Here is a 17466-nt window from a genome sequence, read left to right on the forward strand (position 1 = left end):
GGATATGAGAGTCTGGATTTTGAAAACTGGAGGAGTGCTAGAACAGTCTGGGGCTTCCGGTGATATTAAATTGCCTTTTTCTTTTAAGCAAAGTTGAAGCCACTGCTCTGGGTGGGAAGGCAAGAGAAATACAGATATTAAATATATAGTCTTATATCACTTTAAAATGTTTTGGTTTTTTTTTTTTTTTCTTAAATGTGGATGTGGAATCATTCTCTTGTATTCAGTTGATCTGATACCTGTGAGTGCCACATCTACTTAATTAACTAGCTACAGCTGTGATTCCCCTTTGCACACTCCACTTACACGAATGTCAGTATAGAATCATTGTGTAAAAGAATCTTAAACGGCTTTTTACTCTAGTTCGTGCAAAGTTTGTGCAATCACGGAAGAATAGCATAGAATAATTTCTGTAAGTCTTTACAGTATCAATAGATTTTTGGTTAGTAGGCATTGCAGGTCAGAACCATTATACTGTAATATGAATATCTTCTTGCAGAAGATTTATGCAATTATTATTATTTTTCTAATAAAAATCAATAAAATAATTCCATTAATGTTATCGAGCTAACGAACAGGATGGAATTCTAATATAGAATCATACTTTTGAATTCTGAGTCGTAGCACTTACTACTTTATTGTAAATTATGCAGCACTCTCTTTTTTGATAAAATTTTGATCTTGTTTGGTTAAAATGGTTGTTGATCATTCTGGTAATGATTTTTAGAAGGTTAAAAACATTTTACAAGTATTATCTATAAAGGCAGTCTTCCTCTGAGGAAGTGAAACACCATTGGTCCTGACTGAAAGTCAGATATTAAGGTCAATTAGCTACCACCTAGCCAGGAAAGGCAGGAAAATCAACATGATATCAGATGTTGTAGTTGTTCCATAAACTGTGGCGTTTAAAGCAACAAGTTTCAGTGTTTTGCTTACTCTTCCAAGGGCACCAGTTAAGCTCGAGTTGATGAGTTTCTCAACTAGCTGGAGTGATGAATTCTCATTTAGAGGTGTAGTGTGCACCTGGTGCACTCTGCCTGAGTTTGATCTGATTTTAAATTGGTCATAGAGCATTTTACTGTGCACGGGGCACAAAGGACCTGCTAATGGCAGGAGAAAGGAAGAGGCACTTTCTTCTAAAATAAAAATTACAATGGCCAGTCACTTTGAATTGCTTGATAAAGGACCATAATAAGGGAAAAATGCTGGCCCTTTACTGAAGTGAAGCATCTTATTGTAGTGCTAATTGTGCTAGAGCACTTTGTGTAATATGCAAACTAGTAACATTTAGTAGCTGTGTCATAATAAATCTGTTGCTTTTCAGATTTACTGCATTACATTTTAGTGCACTGTAAAGTGTGAATTATAACACTAATAATATTTTATAATATCACAGAAAAACAATACCCTTCTGTCAGAAACTCTTTTTGTGGAATATTCATGGATTTTCAAATGGCAAACCAACGACAAAGTAGCCGAAGTATGGCTAGTAAGCAGAAGTAAGTATATTTTAAATAATTCACCCAAAATGGAACCACACTATGTGAGATGTTTATTTTTTTTATTATATTTGAAATATGTGAATTTTATACTCTTGAGAATTTTAGAGTCAAATATTATTTTGTAAGCTCACAGTGTTTAGTTCTTAAGTAAATATAATTTACAGGTTTTGCTACACGCCATTTTATAACAGAAAGTTAACTATGTATCAATTTATGTGTATCATTTTATTACAGAAGGAGTTGTCAGGATTGTCGTTACTTAACCGAATGTGACTTACAGTACTAAAGAGCAAAGCTTTTAGCTGCTCTCAGGGCTCTGCAGGGCTGTAATTTCTTGAAATAATCAAGACTCTATATGGTACACACTGTTGCCAAAATAGCATGTTCCCATTCAGGGATAACACCAGTTGGTGTAGAAACATGTTATTACTGATCTAAAATTGATCTAGATTTAAGATATCTAAGACAGCTCTGTATTAAAGAAACAAATTGATGCCTGTTTCTTGTGGAACTTGGTGGAAGCTCCAGATTTAACTGAAGCAACGTATATATCTCCAAGTTTTGTTACATCAATTGGACGCATAAAGCAAAGATATTACATTTTATTGATAGTACTAGATTCCTCTGCTTCTTGGCTGTGTGTCAGCTCTCACATAAGGGAGATTTTACCATCTATGCTGTCTAATTCACCTTCCCTAAATTTATATGCCCCAATTTTGCAGGAGTTCATTGTCTAGGCTTCCTCCCTAGACAGTGGAGACAGATAAGGAAATTCAGGAAGGCATCTCTCAGAAGATTTGCCTTCTGAAATATTTGTCAGCCTCTACTAATTATGTGCTATGACTGATTATGACTATGTATATAATTTTGTGTACATGCCAACAATGTATATAGCTTGTGAAGATAACGAGCATTTTCATGGAAAGATAAAGGGTTTGTGGAATTTAATGCTGTCTAATGCATAGCTGCCAGTGAATAGACTGGAAGCATCCCATAAATGACCTGTGGCACTTTGGAGTTGTAAGTATTAATAAGAGGCTTATTAGTTTATTTTAAGGATTGGTCTATATGTATCATTAAGATTTGTAACTAGGAAGCAACTTTCATATGTTTGAATTAGATCCCAGCAATCTGTGCCCACAGTATTTGTGAAGAGGTGGTGTATTAGGAAATAGAAGTAAAAATAAAATGTGGGTAAGAAAATGCAATAGATATCATCAAGTGGCAAAAATGAGATGTGAAAATTGTCGTTATGCATAGAGAAAAATCCAGCCTAAAATATCACAGGACAAATTCTAGCTCATATTGCTCCAGTCTTTTCCCTTTTCAAAGACTGTATTACTGAGAAGAAACTGCAACTAGAATATGCATCCGTAAGACTATTTAGATATGGAATTGCTACAGACCCTTAAATGTATCTGGGTTGTATTTATATTAAATATGTTAAAAAATCCTGAAAGTGCAAGGGAGAGAAAGGGAGACAACAAAAATTTTCTCATTGTCAAGGAACCTCTACAGTAGCAAGAGCATGGAATTAACTTGTAAACATACATTTGTATGTAATTCAAGCAGTTAGCTCTTAAAATATCTTAACATTTTCATGACATTGAAATAGATAGATGGTTGTGTGAATTGTGACAAAGATTGGGTGTCTTTTCATTATCCACACATCCATACAAATGCTAGGAGTGGTAGGAATCTTTTTGTTGTTGATGATAACAAGCAATATCACATAATATCAAGTAAATGCTTTTTACTTGTTGGAGTAAGATACAATATGTGAAGGCAGACTTGTTTTCATATTAAGAATCAAAATATAGTTTTATTTGTGAGCAAAGATAAAAAAATTAAGAATTGAGGTAGGCAGAAAGTAAAAGGATTGGCAGTTGAGTTATTTTTTATCATTCCAGCAGAGGAATTTAGGAAGATGGAAAGATTTGGTATTTCATAGGACAAAGAGATTCCGGTATCTCAAATAATGTACAATTTTCTAATCTTATTAAAAACAAAAAATAAAAGCGAAAAAATACATAGTCTACCTCAATCTTGAGTACTCTTTTTCATATTATTTAGATCAATTATAGTCCAGGAACTGATGGATTTTAACATTTTTTTCATGTTAAGTATCAACAATAAATTCATTTAATGTATATATTAAAAATATATTTTAGGATTGCTGCTATTGTTATTCTATTGTTACTTGTTTCCCTAATGATGTAGAGATACAAGTTCAGGCACTCTATGAGAGGTGGAGGTCTTTCAAAATACATTTGCATAAGTCTAACAAAACCAGGACATTATAGATGATCTTTAGAAAGCATGTACACATATAGGTGATGTAAGTTAATAAAATTAATTCAGGAGACTTAGCCACCATTCTAACTATGGGAAGAAAAAGATATTCTTCTGTTACCTCACAGTGGTAATGGTCTTAACCCTTTTTGTGTTTCTCCATTCTAAAGAAAACGGAGTGCGGAACTTCTCCCACTAATTGATCTGGACTTCTCAGTTAGTTTTTCCTTACTGGATTTGCCTCCTGTAAATGAGTATGACATGTATATCAGGAATTTTGGTAAAATGAACACTAAGCAGGTGGGTAACAAATGTGTAGTAATATTTAAATCCTGAAAGTGCTGATTCTTGTTCTGGACAATAATTTTCCTTACAAAAGATTTTCCTTAATTTTTCCTTACTAAAGCTAATAGGATTGGAAAGTAATAAATGATTAATTTTCATCTCTAAACCTTAATTACCATAAAGCAATGATATAAAAACTTTTGGCTGGACAGGCCATTTATTTTCTGTATGGGAAGAGGACTCTCTTGTTCTTTCCCCTTCTTCTAAAGGACTTTGTGTATGTCGGTGGCTCACTGTCCCAAGCATGCTGGTTTAGTGTTTATTTTGTATTTTTGCAGTAAGTCTGGCACTCTTGTGTGAAATGTGGTAAAGTATGCATGCACAAAACAGTGACACTGTCAGTATGCTTAGGTCTGAATTTACAAACAAAGAACTTGAGCACATCAGTTTTAAAATGACTGTTTAAGTTCTGTTCAGTTATGTGCTGTCATTCTTAGCTGCATCACCCATATATTGATCACTTCATTTTTCTATTTTAGGCATATGTTCAGTGCAATGAGGACAATCTTGAGAGAGACATTCAGACTGAGGAAGTTGAGACATTGGAGAAATGGACACAGCATCCAGGAGAAAGTGCCCTTGTGTCTGGAGGTGAAGAATACTTTAATCTTACTCATTTATAGATGGATGTATGTAATCTTTCTCTTTTGTACCCATTAATTTTCAGAATTTGTAATGTGGCAGGATGCACTGGTAACAAACTGCTATAGGCACTCTGAATCCCCTTGGGGAGGGGGGGAGAATAAGTGGCAGAAATAGTTTCTTCCTTCTGGATTGCTGTTCATGTTGGCAGAAGATACGATTCCCCATCAAATCTTGTTCTTCAGTACTGTTACTTCTGCTGAAGAGAAGCTGATTCCTGCCACTCTCCTCTTGCTTCAAAATTGCATTGTTTTTATGGTTTTCTTAACTGATCCTCTTTTGAAACTTCAAATTTGGGTTTGGTTTTTGTTTTTCCTTAGGTCCCACAAACAGCCAGGATACGTCAGTGAATGGAGCTCTAACACCTAAAATTGATTCACAAAGATTAGCAAATTTCCTCCAGTCTGCTTGTCAGGTACATTTATGTACTTAATATCCCTTATGAGTTGTGTGCATAAGTATACAGTATGATAGATCATTTACGGTACTTGTTCTGACTAATTTAAATAAATTACTTAAATAATAGTCGTTATCAGGGAGATTCATCTCTCTGCAAAGGAATGGAACCAGAGCTGTGTACATTCTTTGTCTGTAAAGCTGTATTTGCAAAGATATGGAGTTGACAAGAGAGTTGATAAAGGTGTATTAAATTAACTCACATACTTTAGAAAGTTACAAATAGCAAAGCTGAAAGATAAGACGACCCTTTTATTTCTATAAATGTAATTATGTTTGAAAGGTGATTGCTGTTTTGCTAGAGGAAGATCAAGTTGCAACACAACCCAGGTGGAAACTAAGATCTCGACAAACCAGTCTGTCTATTAGTGATAGCTGTTTCCAGTTAAATACTAACCAGCCATTCCTCCATGGTAAGGGAACTTTATTCTACACCTTTTAGTATACAGTGTGAACTCTTCTTCCTTATGCAAAATGCTCTTTTTCATGACTGAAGTGCAAATAGCATAGATATACCCACATATATAGATGATGTAAAGCTCACTTTTCATTGCGCTAATCTTGTTGTAAATCTGTGCAGATTGTTTTCACACAGGGAACATAAGAGCATCGTAGCTGCTGGGAAATCAGAAATATAGCTAGCAATTAGCATGCTAGAGGGGTGCCCTGGTTGTAAGTTCTTGCCCCTGCTGTTGTAGGGCCATCCCGAGGGGTGTAATTTCAATTATGCTCTTTATGCTGACAGTAGGGCCAAAGTTGCAAATAAAGCAAGGTTATTCAACAGGGAGAATATAGCCTGGTATTTTTGAACTGTGCTTATATCTCCCCCATATAAACAGTAGAAGTTCAAATGAAAAGGAAAATGAAAAATAAATCATCTGTTAACGCATCTATTATAGTAAAACCATACGTATTCTAACATGACCACGAGATGAACAGGAAAAACCTCGCTTATGCTGTTTCATGTTTGAGACTTAGCTCAGTTTTCAGTGTATCTGCTGACGTCAGATCAGATTGGCTTACTTATGCCCACAATAATTATTCTATTAACTTCCTGGCTCTCTTCCTTTTTGCTTTTTACTTCTAATTTTTTTGATTTCTTCTCTACTCCCTCTTTTTTTCTTGTATAGCATCAAAACCAACCCACTGCAAATAGAAATATTCTTCATAATTACGTCTTAGCTCCTTTGGTTGTTGCTATAGCAGCTAAATATGCTTTTTTCATCTGCAGTGAGTTTGCTTTTTTATTTATTGTTTTTCTTTCTTGATTTTTTAATGGTTTAGGCCGAAAAATATCCTGCCTATATGTCTCTCAAGTTCAGAGGCAGACACTACTTTCTGTTCATGGATTACCTGAAAAGGCAGGTGATGGTTTACTGAACAGAAAGAGCATCATATGTGTTTGGAACATCTGGCAGCCCTCCAGTCCTCAGAAAGTTTTAATATGTGACTCAGAGGTATGTTTTAATAACATTGTATATTTTCCCTTTGAATAAAAGTCTTAATTATGTGGGTTTTGTTCTCTTGTCTTGCTGCAATATTTGTCATCTTGTGAGAAACACATTTGAAGAATGTGAGCACTATTCTCATTCCATTTTGTGCTCCAGTACTAGAATGTAGTGATGGTCGTAGTGGTTTTTTGGTTTTTGTTTTTTGTTTTTAATTTTGAATCCATTTCACAGTTGATTTGGGTTTGCATGCCTAGGAAGAGCAAACATATTTCAGGCTTATCAAATCATTGGCCTTTATGATAATATCAACTGTGCATATTTTTACTGCTTAACAGGTGATATGTTGCTGCTTAAGTCCCAATAAAACAACATTAGTTTTTGCTGGAACAGTAGATGGTTCATTGTTGGTGTGGGATCTTCGAGAAGACTCAAGAATGCACCTTCATATGATGATCAGTGAAACTGACTGGACGTTTAGAGTTCCAACATTTTCTACTGGTTAGTGTCTATGCATTCTGATTAGTCATTTTGTAGGCAGTGAAACAGTTCCACTACTAATTCTTCTAAGCACGCTCTTTCTCAGTAGCCTAATTTAGCCAGTATATTTAGTCTAGCAGAAATTGCCAATCAGTAACAGCTGTAAAGAAATGTAAGCTGGCTCAATATGCATCAAGCAGTGAGAATAGAGAGGGGGACCAGATGTAGAACCTAATGAGCGTTGTAATATTAAAATGGACTACTTGAATACTACCTCATCTGAAATTTTTAGCTTAGTCAATTTTCATCGTGTTATCTCCCTTAATATAACCTGCATTTCTTTTTATCTACATCTAAACACACATATGAAGATGTATTTTTAAAAAAATCAGAGTAATTAAAGAATTTAAAACATGACTTTTCAATTATCATTTAAAAGTCACAATTTGTACAAATTGTCACCCAAATCTTGACGTTTCTATAAGATTGTATGCAAGATCCAAGTGTATAAATGCATAACCTCTGTTAGAATCAGTGCAGTGCTGCTCTGTGGGATCTAGCAAGCTGTTCATCTCATCCTAATGTAGATACCTGCATATGGTTTACTGGATTGATTGTATTGAATAGATTTAGTTCACTTTCAGATATTACAAAGCTGTAGATACCACGTAGGTATGGAAATGTAGATACCATTTTAAGTGTCTTAATCTTTGGTCTGAATCTCACTCTTACACATTTCTAATATTCCACTTATGTAACTTTATTACGTCTGGGCTATAGATACACTGAAAGCTGAGTCAGGATTGTGGTTTTTTATTGCCAATTTATCAATTATTGTAGCAATGTAAGGTTTAAAAAAACCACCACACACTTGCACAAAATCCTCTTTTTTTTTTTTTTTTCCCCAAGTGTATCTAATTGCAGTGGCCATGTAAAAATAAACTTTAGTTGCTTGACGCAAGTGTATCTAATTGCAGCGGCCATGTAAAAATAAACTTTAGTTGCTTGATGGACTTTTAATTTTTTCAGTAGATCAAAGATGCTTCATCCTGTGTTGCACAACGGGCTACTCTTCAAATGCGTGTATACAGTTTCATGTAGTTGCTTATATAAGCAAGCAGGTTTTAATGCTGTGTACTTAGGAAGCTTTATGCCTTTCATTTTAAATGAGATTAAGTTCAGTGCACAGGGCAAGTCCAGAAATCAAGAGTATCTGACAAAGAATGCATATTGAAATTGCTTTAAATATACACTTATTTTAAAATGTTATTAAAAGGTAAATACATATTTTCTTGTGGTGAGTTGTTTGTTTTGGGGTAGTTATTTTCTCTTAAAAGTAAATTTTCAATTTTATCTTTTCTATAGTAAGCAGTGATTTATTTCTACCTCTGTTGTTTACGGAGCTTGAAATTAACGTAATTCTTTACATGGTAACCCTGAAATGGCAGATTTTAATGAAATGTCTGGTACAGTGGCATAAATGGTGCAGCAGTCATGCATAAATGGTGCAGCAGTCACTTGGGAAATGAGAAGTAAATACAAATGGTGAAATATTGATTTATCTAGTAGTATGTTGTTAATTTAGGAAACAGTTTGCAGAATTGTATTTCAGACTTTTACAAAGTGACTCTTTATGAAGTTCATTATTTGCCATTCTTTCTCTGTAATCATCATTCTTGCATAAGCTGAAAAGTGATTAGGGTTTTGTTGTTGTTTTTCTTGAGAATAATAGAGTGGTTAACTTCCATTATCCTTAATTACAGACGGCGTTCTAAACTCAGTAACCCACACCTCTCCTGTACTAGCAGTGGAACCTGTCTCAACCTCCCTCTGTGCTGATCAGAATTATGGGCTCTCAGGCCTCTCTTATCAGGAGGGTATGTATGTAAGCTGCTCTTCAAAGCATCAGTACATCTGAGTCTTTCTTTACATGTCTAGTAAAAAAAATGTATCATAGCCAAAATTCAGTTTATAATTATATTCTGCCTCTTAAGCTGTCTGTAGTATCAATTGCATAGAGCATTCATGTTTATTTTCTGTGCTCATTATTATTTGATGTTCATTCAGCACAGCTTCACAACAGATGTGGGTGCATGCTAGTTGTAGTGTCTCTTCTCAAGACACTATCTTGTTCTTCCATGATAAAACAAGTTATCATTCAAAAACTGCCTTTAGAGAAGTCTTAGTGCTTCTACAATGTCTGAAAAAAGCCTATCTGAATCAGTGGAACAACTTGCTTATATATGAAAGTACTTAAAATATATGTACATGGTGTTTGTTCCTGTGCCTTTGGCCTAATTTTTCATGACCAACATTTGAAGGAAACTTTAATCCTCATGCCCCCAAATTCTTAGGCAATGTGCTGGAGGAGTCATTATTACTTCCATTGCAAACTTCCACTTTGAAATCCACAGCCCAAAGAAATGTGCTGCCTATTGCAAGTTTTACAAGATTTCACCTATTGCACTTTATGTTCTGTTCCAAAGTCCATGCAGAATCCAGGTATTTTAAAAGATGCAGACAGAAATCATCTGCCTTCCTGGTAGGACACAGAGATATAGAATGGATTATTTCAGTTGGGCAGAAATCATCTGCCTTCCTGGTAGGACAAATGGAATGAACTAGAATAGACAGAGATATAGAATGGATTATTTCAGTTGGAAGGGACCTACAATGACCATCTAGTCCAGCTAGGACTAGGTCAGCTTCAGGGCTGACCAATTTAAGAGGCATTGTGTCTTCTAGTCCAGCTAGGACTTCAGGGCTGACCAATTTAAGAGGCATTGTCCCAAATGCCTCTTAAACACTGCCAGGCTTGGGACATCGACCAACTCTCTAGGAAGCCAGTGTTTCCAGTGTTTGACCACCCTCTCAGTAAAGAAAGTTTCATGACTTTTTCATCTGTGGTAGAATTGGGGCACTTTCCCTTTTTATGCAGCTGGAGATCGTAGGAGTTTCAGGGAATGTGTTAACCTAGGAGATGTTTCAAATCCTTTGATATTGTATCAAATCCTTTGATATTTGATATTGATGCACACTTTGATAGTGTGCAAATATAAATTGTTACTATTCCTTCCATAGAAGTGTCAGGCTCTCCATTTCAGATAGCTTCAATGGATGAAAATGGAATCCTCAATATGTGGGTGAGTAATATATGTATAAAAAGAGAGAGTATCATGGGTTGGAGTAACAAAATACTTCTTCAAATATAGCAACCCAAATCTGGGATTTCTGATGAGCATTTTCTCCCTGAGAAGTACAGCAACACTAGCCATTCTGTTGGAATTCTCCTCAAAATTTTTGACCTCAGCCCCTAACGTGATGATGTTATCCTTAGGCAAAACTATTAACAGGTCTGTGAATTCATGAAAACAGGCAATCAGTAGTTTGCTTCATGGGAATATGTTAACATATTTTTATTAACTGAATAATAGACCTCAGTCCTCTTTCACCCACCTATTTTATTTTATTTGAATCACAGTGGTGTCAGAGACTATACTGAATGTATGTGAGAAATGACATTCATAATTTATATAAAATAAATGTTCAACAGGCAAAATGTGAAAATCTGTAGATAAGATTACTCTGCCTAAAATATGACAGTCAGGTAAGAACCAGGGCTGTTGCTCTTCATTGCTGTCCTGACAAATCTTCTTTCTATCAGATTTTTTCAGTCATTTTCTGATGCAGCTTTGGCCCAGCTGCTGAACCTGTTGTTTACATCTGAATTCATCTTGGCTTGAGGAACTGAGTGGCTCAGTGAATACTAAGGGGATAAAAGTATTTCCTTTCTGTATCACTAGTTAAGTCCCTTAAAGCTCTAAGTAACTTTAGTAGCAACAGATTCAGGCCAAATGATCTAGCCTTTCTATTTCATGAATACCAACAAGCACAGGAAATTTATTTTGGGTGTTTAGGGTGGTCTTTTTTGTGACCCACCAAACTTAATAAGATGCCAATTACTGATTAACTGTTGAATGTAGCTTCTCCTATTCTGCTTTCCAGCAGGCATGCAAAGCTATTTTTAGCATTGCAGACATTGAGAGGGAGTAGAGAACCTACCTGTAATCATTGTAATGTTAGACCTACCTATCTAAATGCTCCTTTAGAGTTATGTCATACCTTATTACAACTAGTTAAAAAATGTTAAAGTCTGGTAAGGATTTATTGCTTATTAATGTTAAATATTGACTTTTCAGGTAGTTGTTGAATTACAAAAAGTGGATTTAGCTGGTTCACAAACTGATTTAGGTGAGTACTTTATATTAGAGGTAGAATAAAGTGCTTGAATTTTGAGATTATGAAGTTAAAGAGAGAGGAAGAGTCAGTGATGACAAAAATAGTTTAGAAGGCAGCAAAATTACTGAGGAAAAGATTCATTCTGAATAGGACATATATTTGATATTTGGCGTTATTGGTTAGGTATCATGAGGCTTATTTTCACTGCTGTCTGAGTCTCATCTGCTAATTGCTCATTTGGTAATTGCCATCACAGACAACCACATTTCTTAAAGCAGATTTCTGTGTCCCCAACAGCTTTTTTTCAAGGAATATGAGATTTTATGTCCTTCTCAGTCCTCCTGTTCTTTTTTAGTTTTAACCAATCTGTTTTAATGCCTTTCTTGTTGCCAATATTTAAAATTTTGAAAATTGTCTCTTTTGGGAAAGGTACTTAATTTGGTATAAGAAAAAAGTTTATGTGAAAAAAGTGAAGAACAAAGTCCTTTCAGCTCTTCTTGAGTTATGTGAATGAAGAAAATTACATTTTCTGTTCTTTGAACAAATGTAGACTTACATACTTAGCTAATTGGAAAGGACTGTGATTAAAATCTGGATACATTTTAAAATACAGGTATAAAAAATGAAGTAATTCTAACAAAATAGAATTTTTGGTCAATTTTCTAATTTAGGAGCTTTAGCTGCTAAAGCTGGGTATTATGTCCGTGGAGAGGGACATTTTAAAGCTGTAGTTGTGTGTTGAAATAGTTTTACTGCCACCAGCAATCATTTTTTTTGTCTTCCAAATATTCTTGTGTTTGAAGGATTTGAATTATTTATGTTATTCTGCATTATTATAGTCTCTCATTACTATAATTTATTGTCAAAGATCCAAGTGACGTAACATGCATTTTCACTGTTCATAGAATTGGGTTTTATAAATTGATATTACAGGATCTTATATCCTCCTTATATCATCCTGTAAAAATAAAACAAATGTATAATCATTTTTCCCTTTCTCTATCCTCTTTCTTTGATTCATGTCAAAGATTACACCTCTTCAGATTTGAATTCTGAACTATTAGCTTTGATAATAGCACTTTTTTAATGCAAAGTGCTTAAATCAGTTTAAATAATTATTTTATGTAATTTTAGGTTTAATTCCAGGAGGGAAAGTGAAGTTAGTACATAGCTCTACTATGGAATTGAATAACAGGTAAGAAAGCAGGAGTATTTAGATTTTACACATATATCTCACAAAGATTATTTTTTCTCTCCTTCATTCATTTACTGTTATGCAAGATATATTTAACAATATTTTCTTTAGTTGCTTGGATTTCTTTTAATATACAGTTAGTCATAGACATTTTAGATCAAGAGTTTCTGTATGTACTTGCATAGCTTTAGGAGACAACGTTCTGTATTTATGTCATCTTTTATCTTTATGTTTTCCTAGCCTTTTCCCTATCAAGAGTTTATGTGCTTGCATAGCTTTAGGAGATAGCATCCTATATTTATGTCATGTTTTATCTTTATGTTTTCCTAGCCTTTTCCCAAAGGATGTGCGCCAGAGAATGCCCCAGACACTGACTATTAAATTTCAGTCTTCTAATCATTTCATTGTTGGAACAAACATTGTGAGTAATGTGCTGAAATTTGTCTCGTTGCTTTTTATTTTGGAAGTTGCGCCACTTGGAATTTTACCAGTAGACTGTATATAAAGTTTATAATTTGAGACTATTATTACAATCTGTTAGCGATTAAAATTTTTTAGCTATTAAGGATCTTCTAAGGTAGCAGCTCTGTGAATTAACTTTTTCTTGATAATGTAAATTTTGTTTTCTTTTGTTTAATTCATTTTCTTTATATTATTTGTAGGGCCTGGTGGGCCATGGTACAAGACATGATTTAAAAGTTCTTGTTTAACTTTTTTGTGTAATATTGATAATGTAAATTTTGTTTTCTTTTGTTTAATTCATTTTCTTAACTTTTTCTTGATAATGTAAATTTTGTTTTCTTTTGTTTAATTCATTTTCTTTATATTATTTGTAGGGCCTGGTGGGCCATGGTACAAGACATGACTTAAAAGTTCTTCCAAAGCTATTCAGACCTCAGGAAAGCGGACTGAGATCTATAAGCATCAATGCAATTGACTTCTTCCCTTTTGGAAAGCCACTATTTCTGGTATGAAAACATTTTCATATAATACAAGTTTCATTTTTGAATTACCTGCTGAGGGAGAAATTCTAATTTGACATATTTAACTAGATGTGATGGTTGATTTACCTCACTGATTCCAATCTGCCGTGAAGGGTGACAACAAATCTTATGTCCTGGTGTTTGAACTTTGCTTATGTAGAAGATGGACCATCTGGCTCACAGAAACAAATGGCAATCTCACTTCAGCCTTGTAACATATTCGTTGTTTTTTTACTGCAAATTCATTGCGAGCAGGTCTTCTGCTTTTAATGAAGCCTCAGCTGTTTCTCAGTCTTATCATACCTCTTGTAGTGACATAACCATTTTGAAGACAAAATATCTGTATTTATGTGGAATAAAGGTCTGTGGGGCAGCTCTGGGCATTCCCTGCTTTCCTTTCCTCTCTGCATCAGGCACACCCTGGGGTCTGCCTGGCAGTGCACAGTGTGGTCAGGTGTGGTCAAACCTGCCCCCAGCAGTTCTTATTGACACACCCCCTGGTTTTATGTGTCTCCCTTGTGAAAGTTTATTCAATGCAAGTTGAATATAGCTTTGGATTTTCCATCTGCTTATCCTCTCTTAAAAATGCCTTCTTTCTAAATTTGCCATGATTTCCATCACTCCATTGGGATTGCCTAAGGTATAAAATGGATGTGTTTGGCTACAATGTACGTAGTTTGAGTCACTACTGCACACTCAGAACTTTCTTTTACCAGTGTGGATGTTCTTACCTTTTTCCCAAATCCATTTATTTGGAGGGATACTGACTTCTACAAGGTTGTATCTGCAGAGTCCTTTAAAATGTAAGCACAATTTCCAAAGTCAGTGTAAAAAGTTGTCATAATTTGAACATTCCATGAAGTCTTCCTGATGTAGAGATGGCCCGGAGTAGTAAGAATAAGTTCTTTTCCGTTTACATAGAGTAGTTTCTTTTGTACCTGAATTAGAGCAAACTTAGAAATGCTATACTGGGAAAGACGAAGGTTATAACAAAATATCTGGAAGCAGTGACATCTGTCTGTCTTTGGATTTAGCAGTTCATTATGAATCAGTTTAATATCATTATACTGTTAAGCAAAGCCTGTCCTTCTGAAAGCTATTCTTGGTTTTACAGATTACATGTCACTAAGTAGCCACGTGAACCGGTCTCTAGGCCCTGACCTCGCGCCAGTTCAGAGTCACTAAGTAGCCACCTGAACCAATCTCTAGGCCCTGACCTCGCGCCAGTTCAGACTACTGTCAAGTTGTGGTGGATCATAGTATTAGTGAAACTGATAGTCTGAGAACTTCTTTTAAAACAGGAAATTGGGACTTCATCCCAGGATTAGTGGATTAGATCCCTAATATGTTCAGTACAGAGGTACTGCTTTTGAACTAAAATTTACATTAAAAGTTGAAATCTGGATAGTCCGTGACAGAGATACGCCACTTGAGTCAGCTAAATATATCTGATATTCTCAGGAATTGAATTGCAATTTTTGTGCTGCTTAGTTTGGTTTGGTCCCAGGAAGTTTGTTCTTTTTGACTATGATATAGGTTGGCTGTTCAGATGGAAGTATTAGATTACATCAGATGACATCGGAATATCCCCTCATGCAGTGGAACGACAGCACAAATGGCCAGCCAATTATTGCCCTGCAGTGGGCTTTAACAAGACCCGCTGTGTTTTTTGTCCTGGATGCATCATCTAATATTTATATTTGGGATCTTCTGGAAAATGATTTGCTGCCTGTGGCAAAGCAGACCATTCCAGCAGAGAAGTAAGTATATTACATTATTTTTAACAAAATATTAACATTATTATCATCTACATCGATGATACATGATGATGATACTCTAATCTACATGATTAGAGTTTGGATGGGGGTTTTTTTGCCTGACTTGAAATCTTCACTAGAATTGCCTTTTCTAGCTGTATTTTTAAACTGTTGGAGGTGTGGAAAGAGACTATAGCAAGCTAAATTTTAGTTTATCTTATTTACTTATGATTTCATACGATCTGATAAAGAAGAAATAATGTTAGTATAAATCAAAATCAGATATGTTGTTATCAGTTAGAACAGATGTCTGTACATGGAGCAGTTGCTGTTTATATGAAGAGAAAAAAAATCTGTTCCCACTAAAATTATTGGACTGCTTAAGGTCAAAGACAGATTTGCTGGATCAGAATCAACCCCCTAAAATAGGCAAGATATGTTGGACAACATTTTTAAATGACTATATATAGTATGGTTACCAATATAAAGAAACATATTATGTTCATTGTCACAAAGCAAACAAGAATATTTTTGGCTAGCACGTATTCACCAAGACTGTCGATACTGTTCCTGTTGACAGTGTGGAGATCTGGGCATCCTGTAGATTGATACAGAGGAGCAGTTTAATTGAGCCTGTCTGAATAATAGCCTTGAGGATTCTCTTTCCTCCCTGATGGGAGCCCTACAGGGAGACTCTGTTTCCCTAAGCTTAAGTTAGTCTTGCTGAATGTCCCTCTAACTAAAAGTTTTCCTTGTTGCCTTGTAAACTATAGCAAAGTGCTGCTAGTTTGGGGAAAAAATAATATAATTTTTTAAATTGCTACGAAGTACTGGAAAATAGCATTAAAATAGTTCATTTTTATGAGCTTGAAATAATTTTTAAGTCATGATTAGAAATCTGTGAACAGGGGAAGAAATTATGTTATGTTTATATTAAATTATTGCAATTGGTAAAAAGCTAAAGAACATTCTGGGACTTGAAATAGTGAGGACCGTTACACTGTGATGAGCAGAAAAAAGGAATCATTTAGTTACCTATAAGTAACCTGCTAAAAACACATTTGAAAACACCATTTTCTATTAATTTTGCTTTGATTAAAATTACTCACCCATTCTTTTGATTTCAGTGTTGTGACTATGACTCTGCTGGGAGAACCAGAAAAAGCAAATGGATTGTTAGGGATTGCACTGGCCAAAGACTGCGGACAGATAGACATCCAGTATGTGAAGAAGAAGTGGGCATTGCCTCAGCCGGAGGAGTCAGAAAAACTACATTTGCTTTTATTGCAGTCTTTTTAGAACTGCGCCTCTTTGGCTGTACAAATTGTTGTAAAATATTTAGATTATTTTTGGCTGCAATTAGAAGTTTTATAATGTAATTTTGTATTTGTATATAACTTGTATATATTTTAAAGAGTATCAGTACAGTATTTCATCTGGAACCATATATTTTATCACAAAAATGGCAGAACCAAATTTAGCATTATTGTACTCAAAAAGATGATGAACTGTATTTCATTATTGAATATTCCAGATGTATATATTTTCACAAAAATATTGAAAATATATTACTATAAATTAAGCTGCTGTTTCTCATTATTCTGCTCTGAAGTAAATGATAGCAGCCCTTTGTCTGCTGAGCATGAAGCTGTGCCTCTGTAAGCAACCTTAAATGTATGGAGACTTCGACCTCTGAGCCTTTTAAACACTAACACTTGGTAAAACTTTCTTATATCCACTTAAAAACAGTATGCAAACACATCAGAATACAAAATTACATCACATGATAACTTACATCTGATTTTGACCCTGAAACTTTGCAGAAGGAATACCTGACTGACTCGAGCTGTCCTGAGATGTACACTACGTGTTTGGATCAAACTATCTAAACAATACGCTTGTGAGATTTACTGAAATTCTAAATCCTTCTGGTTTTCTGATGTAAAACAGAAAATAGGCTCCTGTTTAATCCTGCAAATCATTCCCAAAGCTCTTGTAGTGAGGAATAGGCTAGTTGTCTATAATATTATCCTAATTTTTATATGCTATTGGTAAAGTTTGGACCAAGACCAACACAGAAAATGTCTAACTTTTGTAGCTAAACAACTTCTGATTCAAAGATTGTGA

General features: G+C 34.8%; 1 protein-coding gene across 1 annotated transcript in view; it reads left to right on the top strand.

Annotated features, from left to right (window-relative positions):
• The window catches only part of WDR60 (WD repeat domain 60), a 31840-nt gene extending 14976 nt beyond the window's left edge, over positions 1–16864 (top strand). The window contains exons 11-25 of the mRNA XM_014944869.1: positions 1397–1499; positions 3965–4094; positions 4619–4730; positions 5102–5196; positions 5521–5650; positions 6522–6694; positions 7024–7186; positions 8929–9042; positions 10247–10308; positions 11365–11416; positions 12539–12599; positions 12930–13020; positions 13436–13567; positions 15119–15342; positions 16467–16864. Of these exons, the coding sequence (XP_014800355.1) occupies positions 1397–1499; positions 3965–4094; positions 4619–4730; positions 5102–5196; positions 5521–5650; positions 6522–6694; positions 7024–7186; positions 8929–9042; positions 10247–10308; positions 11365–11416; positions 12539–12599; positions 12930–13020; positions 13436–13567; positions 15119–15342; positions 16467–16638 (1814 nt within the window). The 3' untranslated portion in view covers positions 16639–16864. The remainder of the gene's footprint in view (positions 1–1396; positions 1500–3964; positions 4095–4618; positions 4731–5101; positions 5197–5520; positions 5651–6521; positions 6695–7023; positions 7187–8928; positions 9043–10246; positions 10309–11364; positions 11417–12538; positions 12600–12929; positions 13021–13435; positions 13568–15118; positions 15343–16466) is intronic.
• The last annotated feature ends 602 nt before the right edge of the window (positions 16865–17466 follow it).

This window comes from Calidris pugnax, unplaced genomic scaffold (genome assembly GCF_001431845.1).
Source record: "Calidris pugnax isolate Ruff unplaced genomic scaffold, ASM143184v1 scaffold54, whole genome shotgun sequence".
Classification (NCBI taxonomy): Eukaryota; Metazoa; Chordata; class Aves; order Charadriiformes; family Scolopacidae; genus Calidris; species Calidris pugnax.